At 35.8% G+C, this 13,184-nt stretch overlaps 1 protein-coding gene across 4 annotated transcripts in view; it reads left to right on the top strand.

The window, feature by feature from the left end:
* The window catches only part of LOC136026197 (uncharacterized), a 59,028-nt gene that overhangs the window by 19,824 nt on the left and 26,020 nt on the right, over nt 1-13,184 (top strand). For 3 of the 4 annotated variants that reach the window (XM_065702520.1, XM_065702522.1, XM_065702519.1), the window contains exons 5-7: nt 1,506-1,891; nt 5,456-5,623; nt 9,333-9,431. In XM_065702520.1, coding sequence (XP_065558592.1) covers nt 1,506-1,891; nt 5,456-5,623; nt 9,333-9,431 — 653 coding nt within the window. The remainder of the gene's footprint in view (nt 1-1,505; nt 1,892-5,455; nt 5,624-9,332; nt 9,432-13,184) is intronic. The other variant, XM_065702523.1, reaches the window with a different exon arrangement.

Genomic DNA, 13,184 nt, shown 5'->3' on the forward strand with positions numbered 1-13,184 from the left:
TCCAAATCCATGTTCGTAAGTCCTTGGGCTAGGGGATCACCGTAAAAAGGTGGAGGATATTGACCCCCCCTCTAATACCCTCATGATTCCCGCTCAGAATTGTTTGACGGCTATTGTGAATGTCAGAAGGATCAATTTGGAATTTTCACCGAGTGTTTTTTTGGGGCAAATGGACCTCAAATTTTGACTTTGGAAGGGGGCAGAAAGAACATCAGTGGTAGTGTGTGCATTTTTTTCTCCGAAATAGCATATCTAAAATATCTGGGGAGCAGCTTGGGGGATGGAATTGAAAGTTTTAGGCATTGTCATGGAAAGGAAGGTATCTGCGATATTTCGGGAATGGCTGTACGTATCTGGTCAATGCAAAAAAATTTGTATTACAAGTTGCTGTGTGACTCAGAGGGAGGGCAGTAGGAACTGAGATAGATTTGTTTACGGGGGTGGGAGCAGGCCATTGAGAGTCAGGGCGTCGGCTTTCATTATTTTTGGAATAAAATATCCTTAATAATTTTTTGTGGGGTGGGTGGGAAATGGAGAACCAGGGGTCAGCCCCCATAAGTTTTTGAATAAAATATCATTAATAAGTTTTGGGGGTGGGGGGCATGGAGTACAGCGGCCTCTTGCTGGCTTTGGTGTGATTCCAGAGTACCAGAAATCACAGTATTCATACGGCAGTTCAAAATAAACAGCCAAGGTACCAGGAATCATAGTACCCATACGACAGTTCAAAATAAACCAGTTAAGCACGTATGTGAAATCACTGACCTTCGCCTAAGGTCAAAGAAATTAGTCAAGAAACTAATGTACAAGCCAAGTGATTTCTCATTGGTCCCAAGAGTGACCACGAGTACCAGGAACATCTGTGTCCATATGACGGTTCAAAATAAACCAGCTAAGCACGTAGGTTTAATCGTAGAGAGGTGCCAAGGTACCAGGAATCGCAGTACCATATTATAGTTAAAAAAAAAACACACACAAAACAGCATTTAAGCACGCGTGTTAAATCGTTGAACGGTGTCAAGGTACCAGGAATCAAAGTATTCATAGGATTGTTGAAAATAAACCAGTTAAGCGTGTATGTTAGATTATTCAGCGGTGCCAAGGTACCAGGAATCACAGTATCCATACAACGATTCAAAATAAACCAGTTAAGCACGTATGTGAAATCAAAACTATATGAGCTGTTTTATTTAAGTTCGAAACAGCTTTCCATATATTTTGTGAGAAACTACTTTCCAAATCTTATAGACCATAACCATAACGTTTATCAGGTAAAGCATCAAATAATAGATTAGTTTGGCGGTGAATATGCACCTTGATCCAGTTGGCTTTGGGTATTATTTTATCAAAGCCATCTGTTAGCTCCTTGAAGTGCAGACTCAACAGATGTATATAACCTAATGATTGAAATGAGTTAAGGAGGGATATAATGTAAATTTTTTTCTCGATGCACCTGCTATGTTGTAAAAAAAAATCAAGGGTTTATTTTCTACTTTTATTTTTAGCATATAATGGTGTCCTGGATTCCGAAGATGACAACATTTCCGAAATAGATCAGTCTGAATTTAGCTCTTCTTCTGATGAGGGAAATTCTCCTATTCCAGTTGGTTATGGCAAGCGAATGAAAGACAATACTAGAAGAGATGCAGACCCAACAACCAATAAAGATGTACAAGGTAAATTTACTGGAGGAAGTGAAGGTTCAGGATGGGTAGAAGCTGAAACGATGGTTCGTCATGCAATTAGCAGAATGAATTCTGAAAGGGATAAGCCGGTGAAAATCATAGCTGACCGAGATGCTTACTCACCTGATCCATGGAATCGAAAAAAGTTCATTGACTGTGAAAAATGTGTGAAGAAAATTCCAGCCAATAATTATATAACTCATTTGGTAAGTTCATTTTTTATTCTATCATTCATGAAAATTAGTCAAGGAAAGAATGAGGAATCTCCAGCAAGATTTTCTTTAAAATAAATGGGAAAAAGCCCAAGTCAGTACCACGCTAGTGTCCCCAGTAGAAATTTAGAATTTAAGATAGGTGTTTCGACTGTACTAGCTTCACCCGTTTGCGTTTTATGACACCTGTAGTCTGGTATCGTCAACCCCCAGTTATTGCTGCAGAAGATAGCTTGGGGTGGGGTGTACGTGTTTAAAAAAAAACACTTTATACTGCTGAAACACTTTGCCAAAAAATGTAAACCTTAATAAAAAAAAGTTTACAAAACAAACATGTCTTACTGCTGCAAGTTTTAGCTTTAGATCAGATCCTTTCAAATCTTCTTGTTTTTCAGCTGGGTACTGTTTCCAGGAGACACCAGCACAAATTTGAGCCCCTGCTCTGAGAATCTTTGTTGAATGCATTTTCTTTTTGTTTTTACCATTAGGATTATCGGACTCTATTTTATTATTTTTTTTTTTGTTACTTCGAGATTTCAATATGTTGTTTTTGTAGAATGATTATGTGGATTGTTTTGGTACATGATCTCATCCCCTTTCTTTTTTTTGGGAAAGGGGGAGGGGGGGGGGGGGGTAAATGGAAGTTGTAAAGACTCAAATTGGGTCTTTAAAAAATCGACCCTAGCTAACATTACCAAGCAATAGCACATGTCACAGAACCAAGTAGCAGTACTGCCACTGCTTCCACTAATACTACTACTAACAACTTGTTGCTACACCAAGCTGGCTGTGGCCAACAAAGCTTCTTACGTTCCCCTTCTCCCCAAATTTATTCATAGGTTCTCTCTTTACCCCATCCCAAGAAGTTAGAGGGTCCTTTTAGTCCCTTTTTTATGACCGCTTTTCACCCTGTTCGGGGAGGATCTGCTTTTCCTTTGGCCCCAGGCGAAGAATCAAAAACATGATCTTTATCCAGTCACCCGGCAATCCATCATCCGTAAGATGTAACTTAACTGTCCGAACTTTTTTTTTCAATCCTAGGAATAAGGGTCAAATTGCATTTTTTTTTTTATTCAGCTTATTATCTGATATTTGGTCTGTCAAACGAGTACCCAAAACTATCCCTTGACAATCTCTTTTTGGAAAACAATCAATATGTCTTACCCAGCCTTTCGAAGCACCCACGATTCAGAACCATGTTTGCCCACTATTATTACTGTAGGTTCTAATATATTGATCTTGCTTCAACTGTGAATGGGTTTTGACTATTTCACTTTATATCTTAACAACATCCACTATTTTTACTAATAATTCTACTTACCTAAGTGAAGCTATCCACTTAATTGCTCTTGTCGTTGCCCAACATCAGCTCTTCATCTTCGTTTATTCGTAGTCCAAGCGTCGTTCATAGTCCAAGCCGAGTCTTAGCGTTAATTTTTCAAGCCTGTTCTTGTAACCTGAAATCTCAAACCCTCAAAAAGCTCATTCATTTTGCTAACAGTTTTGTCTGGGATGCTCAAATCATCTGCGTCGTCTAAGTCTAGTCGAAATTTATCTTCCTATTTGATTCCATTCTTTCCTGTAGCCATTGTCGTGTTCCTTTGGGCGAAGTCTATCTGAATTGTTCAATATAAACGGGGATAGGACACAACCATGCTTAACTTTTGATTTCTCACCAAATCAACTTCTAACCTTATTTTCTACCTTAACTATAGAAACGTAAATAGCACTCTGGTGTTTCAAACACTTTTCAAATAAATTCAGTTGATAGATCTTTTCCCCTTTCAAAAATAACACTATTCTTTTCTTAAAACTTTATTTACATCATCTGCTAGTCTAATAAGTATCGCTATGCTAAATAATTTGGTTCCTACAGAAATCAAGCTAATCTTCCATAATTACCTGTTCGTCTCCTAAAAATTTATCTACACCATCTCTTGGATGAAATGTATCGTCATGCTAAGTAATTTGCTTCCATGAAAAATTATGCTAATGTCTCTGAAATTGCAACACTCACTCTTATTACCTTTCTTATGAACCGGTATCATAAGTTTCCTTGCATATCTTAAAGAATTAGAAAGTTTTTTTTTGGAAGACCACACTGCCTTCCTATGATGAATATCCCTATTTAAACTTTTATTTATTCGTCAAAGAATTAAAAAACGATTATAGTCGAAGGACAGTGGTGAAAATGAAAAAAAAGATTATTTATTGTCTGCTTACATACTTCATTGTTACATTTATACGAGTGTACCAGAAAAAAATCGAACCGGAAAAACAAACGTAAAACTTTAAAATAAGTTTCAATCACACGCAATGGCAGGAACAGATCAAGCAAGTCTTGCCTTGTACTATGTGACATAGCAGGGACTATCCTTTAATCACAATATGTTAGGTAATTTCGAAGACCACACTGCCTTTCTCTGATGATAAATAAAAGTTCGAATAGGGGTAAATACTTTTATTAGACACTTATAATTCACAAAAAATACTGGGTGTTTAGGTCACTGTACATATGACCGAATTAGACCACTGTCTAATAAAAGGATTTATCCCTATTCGATTTTTTATTTATGATTTTAGAGCAAGAATTAGGCTAATTCTGACCAATAGGGCAGTGAAATGAAGGATAATTTAAGAACATCGAAATTTGAAGAAAGCTCAAATGTATATGCAATTAAATTTTCTTCGTCATATTCATCGTGTTCGGAGAAACCTTGCGCGTTAATTTTCCTTAATCCCATTTTCCTTCGCAATCATCTCTAATTATTTAATTTACATTATTGAATGTATGTAGTTCGAAATTGATTCTATGAATATAGATTTTAAGAGCGGTATTGCTTTGATAAAAAACTAATTTTCTCGTCATTGCTTGCTGTAAGGTGTAGTAAAAATGCATTCTATAAGTTTTTCTAACTTTTAATGACGGTAAAGAAACAAGGGGGATCTTTCCCCCTTGTTTGAACTAATCCACGAATCACAGATCACTAAAAGTGACCTGAATATTAAAGGAACATGTTCCACATATCGCTAGATGGCAGTCTACCTTTCAATGCTGAAGAAGGGAAAGAAGGCGACGTATGGAGTTTGGGAGGGTGGTAACATTTTTTACTTTATCTTCTTAGAAAAATAATAAACCGCCTAAGAACGCTGTGTGTCCCAGTAAAAGACATACTTGAATAATGTGTTACTAATGAACAACAAATAATCTATTCAAGGACATTTCTACATGTATTTAGGACTTCCAAAGCCTCAAATTAGCAACGCTAATTTGAAGACAATCTTGTAGGGAAGGATCCTTCAGTTTAGTTATTCCTTTATTTCAATTTAGATTTTTTCATATATTTTGTTTTGGTAGCAAGGCCTTTTCTTCCTCTAATTTTTTAACGATTTGTTTATATTCTTGGTCTATTATATCGCGACGAAACAAAGTTTCGAATTGGGGGGGAGGAGGCGAAAAATCCCAAATAGAAAAATGAGGAAAAAAGAAGTTGTTTTCGTTACTAACTCTGTAACAAACATACGCCTCAACGACATCACATCAGTAATTTGTTTTAGGCTATGTGTCCCGGCCCTAAGCCGCCGAAGCGGACCCGGCCCAAGAGAAATGCCTCACCAACGTTTGGGTTTATGCCTCATCGTAATAAGTGGCTAGAAGACAACAAGCCATTACCTTGTCCTCACTGCAATACTTTAGTGTTGTCAAATAACATTTTTACTCACTCCGTAAGTAGTTTTTATTTTCAAATATATTACTTATTTGTTTCCAGCCATTTTAAAACTAAAAAGAAGTAATGCTAAAAGTTACTCTGTATATATATTTGAAAATTTGGCGTTTTCTGATGGAATTTATGGTGTTTTCCGGTGAAGGTTAGACGTTTCCCAGTTTCAGGCGTTGGTCCCCACCACTTGCAAAGAAATCGTGTTAGGGGTTAGCAGTTCTTTCGACACGTGATATTCTAGCGTGCCAACGCTTTGAGTTAATGTTGGCCGTCTGCTGAGGTTCAAATGAAAACAAATTACTTGTATAGGAACTGCTCACGAGTTGCATCAATGATCAATCTTAGTTGCAGATATTCTTACAGAAAAACTGTAAGAAAAAATCGCCTAGTGAATCGATACAATTTGAACCTTTAGAGTTGAATAAATTGTTTGGCAAAGTAACTGAAATATCTTGTCATGGCAATTGAATATTGCCCTGTGTGAATATATATGGGATCCTAGAGTTATACTCTTTTTCGGGCTCCGTTAAAGGCCGACATTATGTCAAAGACGTCGGGAAAATCAATTTTGAATGTTACTCAGAGCTTAATATCTCAAAATATATCGTCTCTAATTTCTTCTATTTTTGAAACTTTATTTTGAGGTAGAATGGATTTATTTATATTTTTATATAGATATACAGTCATTTTTAAGCTAGAACTAATATCTGTATTTTTTTAGTTGAACCACTTCTAATGCGAATTTAAAAAGTGCTCCTGAATCAATGCCAATAGTGATATAACACTTGAAGCTATTACTGATCAGTTAGCTGTACGAGACTTAGATCATCCCTTTTAAAATGGGACAAGCGGTTAATCGTTCCTAGCATTGCTTTCAGCAACATTAATACAGAAGGGCTGAGGGATTATGCCCTTCTCCAATTAATATACTACCCTAGGGTACGCCTGCCTTTATTGGATATTCGAGGGAAGTGAATCCGTCAAGAACACTCGTAGTGAATGATCAGAATAAAAGTCGTCAATCACCCTTAACAGACGTCCTCTGACACCACACACAAGAAACGCACAGTTTCTTCAGTAGCCCACGATGCCATACATTATCGAAAGTTTTAGCAATCTCGAATGACAATAACCTTATGTCATATCCTTTTTCCAGAAATTGTTCTGCAGAAAATTGTGTTATGTTTTTTTTTTAACTGATTGTTGAATTCTGATTTGTTGTTAAAAAAAAAAAAAAAAAAAGGGGGCGTCGAAAATCATTTCAACAAGATTTGCTTCCGGTTGAAGTTCCATTGGCTCAGAAACTTGTTCAGGGTATTTTTCTTGCCTGAAATCAATGCAGTTGCATTTTTCACCAAAAATCTATTGTCTTCGATAAGCTATCCCTTGTTCACTAAGTCGGAATTTATGATCTACTTGATCCCCCCATCTAATATGTCTCAAAATTTGACTGAGTCCCATAAACTGTTAATTTTTTACCCTTGGTCAAGACTGAGATATTGCAGATACACCCTTTTGATAACCTGGATGCACATAGCGTCTTTTGACGCTATACAGCGTTTTTTGAAAGTCTCATTTTAATATCCTCATTCGCTCCCGAGACCCAACATTTTGACGTCGCAGATGTAATTAGTGTCTTTTGATTTAATCTCACATGTCATAGAAGTTTAATCTTAGTGCTCAACATCAGCTGTTCCTGAAATACTACACATACAGAGTTTTGACAACATGGATGCACATCACCCTCAACGAGCCCTGAAAGTTCCTGAAATACTACACTTATTGAGTTTTGACACCCTGGATGCGTTTAGTATCTTTTGATTTAGCTCAACATTTTTCTTAACCTTCCCTGAAAGTTTCATCTATATGCCCTTAGATGTTTTTAAGATGTTGCAGACACGTCCCTTTGTCAAAATAGATGAACATAATCTTATGAAGTTCAAAGTCCCCCTCAACATGCTCTGAAAGTATCAACTAAATAGTCTTTCCTGAAATATTGTAGATGAGACTTTTTTCATATTTCACTTAATCTGCCCCGCTTTTTTGTATTCATTTTTTTGTAGATATGTATTCCAAGAGATTCGACATTTTTCTCATTTCGCTTTTAATGACCTAATAACTTCACCAAAGTAGCTGTTGATGTCAAACCCTTTTGTACCCAATCCTTATGGCATGCTTTCAGTGGTAGCTTCAATCACAGTACACATACCTAGATATGTGTACATTGGCTGCAACCTTGTAAAGAACCCTTGCCATAGTAATCGAAAAAAAAAGTTTAAAAAATTAATGCTAAAAAAATACCCAACTAAAAGAAATCCAAGAGTCCAACAATAAAAAAAAAAAGACAAAAAAAGCCTGGAAGCTTAGCATTGTTGCCCTGACCGGGTCAGGGCAACTATGCCATGGAACTAATTTCCCCAGGAAAACAATGTACCGAAATGTTTACTCAAGGGATATTTACCAGGAACCTTCGTGATCAGATCAGAAAATACTTCTGGCTGGATGACTGCCTCTCATTCTTTTGTTTACTTGCAGCATTTTATCAATCAAGTAAAACCCTCCAAACAGTCACATTTACTTCTGAATATAGACGACCAGATCAGCCGATCCACCATTGAATAGCTTGATCTAGCTAAAAAATAATGATGTTGTACTTTTAACTATCCCTCCTCACACTACTCACAAACTACATCCTCTAGAAAAGATAGTCATGGGGCGCATTAAGGCCTACTGCAACCAGGAAGCAGCAGGTTCTATGAGTGCCCATAAATATAAAAACTATATCAGTGTATAACATTGTTAAGCTGCTGGTGAAAGCATATCCAAAGGTTTTCCCTCCTGAGAATACAATCAGTGGAATCAGAACTATTGGGGTCTACCCGAATAACAGAGATAGCTTCAAGGATAATGAGTTCCTCTCGTCGTATGTCTCAGACAGAATGCCTACCATATCTAGTGAAACATTTATCGATCATTTATTAAGTTTCTGTGCTCAGCGCAAGTCCTGTGCGACATCTAGACTCCTTCTTTAACATAGACCCCGAAACAGACGGAGAATAGGTTATGTTTCTAAATGAGAAGCAAAGGCCATCAAATGATCTATTAAAAGAGATCATCCATGTAAACCCCTTTCCAAAAGGCTTACCACGGAAAATCAACAGGAAAAAAAAAGAAGAAAAATTTCAAAAGTGCTCACTGACTCCCCTGTGAAAGAACGTATTTATACTGTGATAAAAGCTGTATATACCAAGAAAGGCTTAGTCCTGGAAAGGAAGAAAGCCAGAGAGGTGAAACGCTAAATGGTAAAAGGTATGTTTCTCGTACTGAAATCTTTTTGTAAAATCGAAATTGACAAATTTGCTTTTTTGAAGGCTCATGTGACAACGATTTTTACAGCTATCTCTGGCTATACTTACCTTATTCTATAACTCTTCCCTCCTCCTTCAGCCAAGGAAAAACATGTCCGGGTTCGGCAATGTTAAAGCAATCGTGTTTTCAATATGCGCCGTGTATTAATTTTAAATTATGTATGCTATAAATCAAAAATGTTCATCAAGGAAATCCTGGTTTTTCATGTTATTCCTGACTTTGTCCTTTTTTGTGTGCATTTATTACATTGATAATAGTTAGGTAATTAGATGATTATGGTTGGGAAAATCGTGCATTGATGTAATCAATTATTATAAAATCAGTAAGGTTTCTGTCATTTATAGGCTATTTGCAGAAAGGAAAAGAAGGTTGTAGAAGAAAGGAAGGTTTCCTGTAAACATTGTGGAGAGCTCATCATCTCTAAAAATATCGAATCCCATCAGGTAGGTAATTATTTGTTGGATAAAGAAGACTTTTTTGAATGTGGTATATTTGATAATCTGAAAAAGCTAGGAGAACTAAGTGAAAAAAGAAGAAATTAACTCAGATATCAATTCTGGAAAATCTCTGAAAGTTTTACTTACTAAGATCAACTTTTTCCCCAGAAATACTCAAGGAAGTATGCCCTGAAAATGAGTTTATAGTTTAAAATATATAAGAAATACGGTTTGGAAATAATAGCTTGATATATACTTATTACTGTTAAAATGTCTTAGACTCGTAGCTACTTTGGAATGAAAGTAAATAACTCATTGCTAAACATTAGGTTACAATCTAAATTGGGAAAATGCCTGCCACCATTTGTTTCTCTTCATGGAATCGGGTCAAAGTTTCGTGATAGAAATGGTCTAAAGACCTAAAAAATGTGCCTTCAGAGGAGTCTCTGGCCTAAGAATTTAGGAACTAAAAATCTAGTTAATTATCAGCAGATAAATTAATTAAACGGTTAAATAATTAATTTATTAAAATTAATTTTAACAAATTTAATTTTCAAGTGTGTACCCGCATACTTCCGCCGTTTACTCAAGCCAAATTGATCAAATAGTATAGGAAAACTTGGAAAACTATAGGTTCTATCACTATATTAGCTCTCTGACTATCTACCTTGGTTCTACTCCCCTAGCAATGATGGGTGGATAAAAGATTAGATAGTATCTATTAACAAATGAACTAACCTCCTTTTTATACAATCTTAATAAGGGAATAATTAATGCCAGATTTGCTTCTCACTCATTTGGACTATCTGTCTTGGCTTTTTCTACAATTGGCCATCACTTAATGCCCACAACCACTTCATTTCAATTCAAATATTAAATATTGAAAAAAGATGTTTAAACAAGCTATAAAAATCGAAATTGAACTAACCAAGCCCATTGTGTAATGGAGTTATGTTTTGGATAATGTTCAATATTAATTTGCCCTTCCAAACGCTAGTCAAAATATTAATTTTGATGTCAAATATTCGAGTCAAAATATTAATTTTGACCTCCCAACTTCTAGATTCTCCGATCCCTTGTCAATATGCATAGATGCATAGATTTTCTTGCCTAGATAATTTTCTCTGGACTAAGTTTAGATAGATTGAAAATCTAAGTAAACATCGTAAATTCATAAAATATTATAAACATAATTTGCAATATAAACCAATTTTATTACAAATTTTTTATTACAAATACCATTTTATTACAAATATTTTATTTTGTACCTTATTCTTCATTATAAGATTATAGTACCTTATTCTAGATTATAAATCTTGAACTGATGAACTTTCAGTATTAAAATCATTATACATTAAATATTCACTTTACCTTTATTAGTTCTTTCCATGACACGTATAGTTTTCAGTAAAGCGCCAATGACACAGTATGCCTTTGATAATTAGGAAAGGGACCGGTAGGCCGTTTGTAGTGATTTTTGTTCGTTTAAAGCTTGACTTGCATATTCAAGTTAAGTTTTAGGCGTTTTAAGATTTATTTATTCATTTTTATTAGCCTTGTTGTTTATTTGTGTGCTATGGTTATATGTTTAATTTCTGGTCGTTTTGAGTTTTAATAATTAGAAGAATTTATTTCTGCTGATCTTAAATTGAATGTGACCTTTATTTCTCTTTTTGAAACTTCTTTTTTTTTGAGAAATTTGTCTTTAACTATTTTTTGATCGTTTTATATTACAAAAGTTTCAAGTTTTTTAACATTCCACATATCAAAATCATTAAAAAAGAGCATCAAAGCTACATCAAAGTATCAAAACTAGTATCAAGTCAACGCAAAGAAAGTGTCAAAGTAAACGAGTGTCAAAGTAACAATAAGAAACATGTATAACTTACAGCCCTTGCCCTGTAAGTCAAAGTAAATCAATAAATCAAGGTATCAGTGTAATCAAAGTAACAATAAGTTACTTGCATAACTTACAGCCCTTGTAAGTTATGCAAGTAACTTACCCTTTGATAATTTTCGTGTCTTTAAGAAGGAACTAGAACTTTCAATTTAGTATCGAAGTCCCCTCCAAAGTTAATACGAACACTCCTTCCACAAAAGCCTTATATGTTAACTATGGGCACCTTGCATAAGTTATAGCCCTTGTTCCGTAGCTCGGGATGACTTTTTCACCCCCTGACCTACAGTTATTTGATTTTTGGACTATTCTGAACAAATGGCTATTTCAAAATTTCGATAAGATGTATCTGGAGGAAAAAGGGCGTGAGGTGGAAGGGGTCGTTTATCTTCCGATTACTTTCGCTTCTTTAAAAGGCCACTTGAATTTTCGACGTTCAACCAAATGAGCCTCTCCAAAGTTAATAGGCAACAAGTATAACTTATAGCCCTGCCGCGAGGGCTGGGGAGGCTCTCAAACCCGGAACCATAGTTATTTGACATTTAGACAGAAGATAGAAGTTACTATCTCAAATTTTTGATCGGAAACGTTTGGGTGAAAAAGGCTTAGCAGGACTGGTTGCCCTCCAATCACTCTTGACCCTTAAAAAGAGAACTAGAACTTTCAATTTGAAATTAAATGAGCCTTCTTTTAAGTCTATACGACCAGCCCTTTCATGAAAACCTCTTACGATAATAATAGACAGTGTATATAACTTACAGCCCTTGCCCCTGGCTCTGGGGGTGGATATGTAAACCCTGGAGGCATTGTCATATGATTTTTGGACTATTTTAACTCCTCTTCCATAAAAAAACTTATATCCCCCCGGGGTATAACTTACAACCCTTGCCCCTGTGTTCTGGAAGGATGTGTCAACCCGGGAATCGTTGTTATATGACCCTTAAAATATTTGGAATAGAATGGCTATCTAAAAATTTTAATCAGATGCATTTGTGAAAAAGTAGGCGTGGGAGGGGGAGGCTTTTATTTGGCCATAAAAGCCTTATATTCCCCCGGGACATAACTTAGAGCCCTTGCTCCCTTGGTTCGGGGCGGTTGTGTCAACCGCCATTATTTATGATCTTACGTCTATTTTTAACAACATGGTTTTCTCAAAATTTCAACCAATTTCCAATCACATGAGCCTCGTCTAAAGTTTATACGGCCATGAAACCTTATATTCTTCTGGGACATATCTTACAGCCCTTGCCCCCCTGGCTACGGGTGGTTGTGTAACCCCCGAGGTTGTTATTTTATGACTTTTGACTATTTTTAACAACATGGCTATCACAATTTCCATCGGATGTATTTGCGGAAAAGAGGATTCTGGGGATTACTTGCACTCCGATCACTTTGACTCTTAAAAAGGTAACTATAACTTTCAGTTTCTAGTGAGGGGAGCTAGTCCCCATCCGTTCAGTTTTAACTTTTAAAAAGGGTACTAGAACTTCCGATTTCCAATTGGATAGGCCCTCTCCGAAGTTTGCACTATCACTTTATCCACATTAAGTGCCTTTGAAAAAAAAAAAATTAAATATTAAAGCCTTATGGCCTTTGCTGTAGTACTGTCTCTGATTGTTGCCTAACGCCAAAAATTATGAATATCTTCCATTGAACTTATTTGTCTTGACAATGGCAAGACTTGATTAACTGAGGGTAATGTCGCGCTGTTCTGTGCTACTAATTAAAAAATCTTTCCACAAAACCCTATTAAACTAAAAATGAGCAAAAATAAAATCAAATAATCTACGAATTGCAAAACTATCACAAATCAGCATCGATAAATAAATGAAACCCAAAACGAGCAGAAACTACAATAAATA

The sequence above is a fragment of the Artemia franciscana genome, chromosome 4, assembly GCF_032884065.1.
Source record: "Artemia franciscana chromosome 4, ASM3288406v1, whole genome shotgun sequence".
NCBI classification, from domain to species: Eukaryota; Metazoa; Arthropoda; class Branchiopoda; order Anostraca; family Artemiidae; genus Artemia; species Artemia franciscana.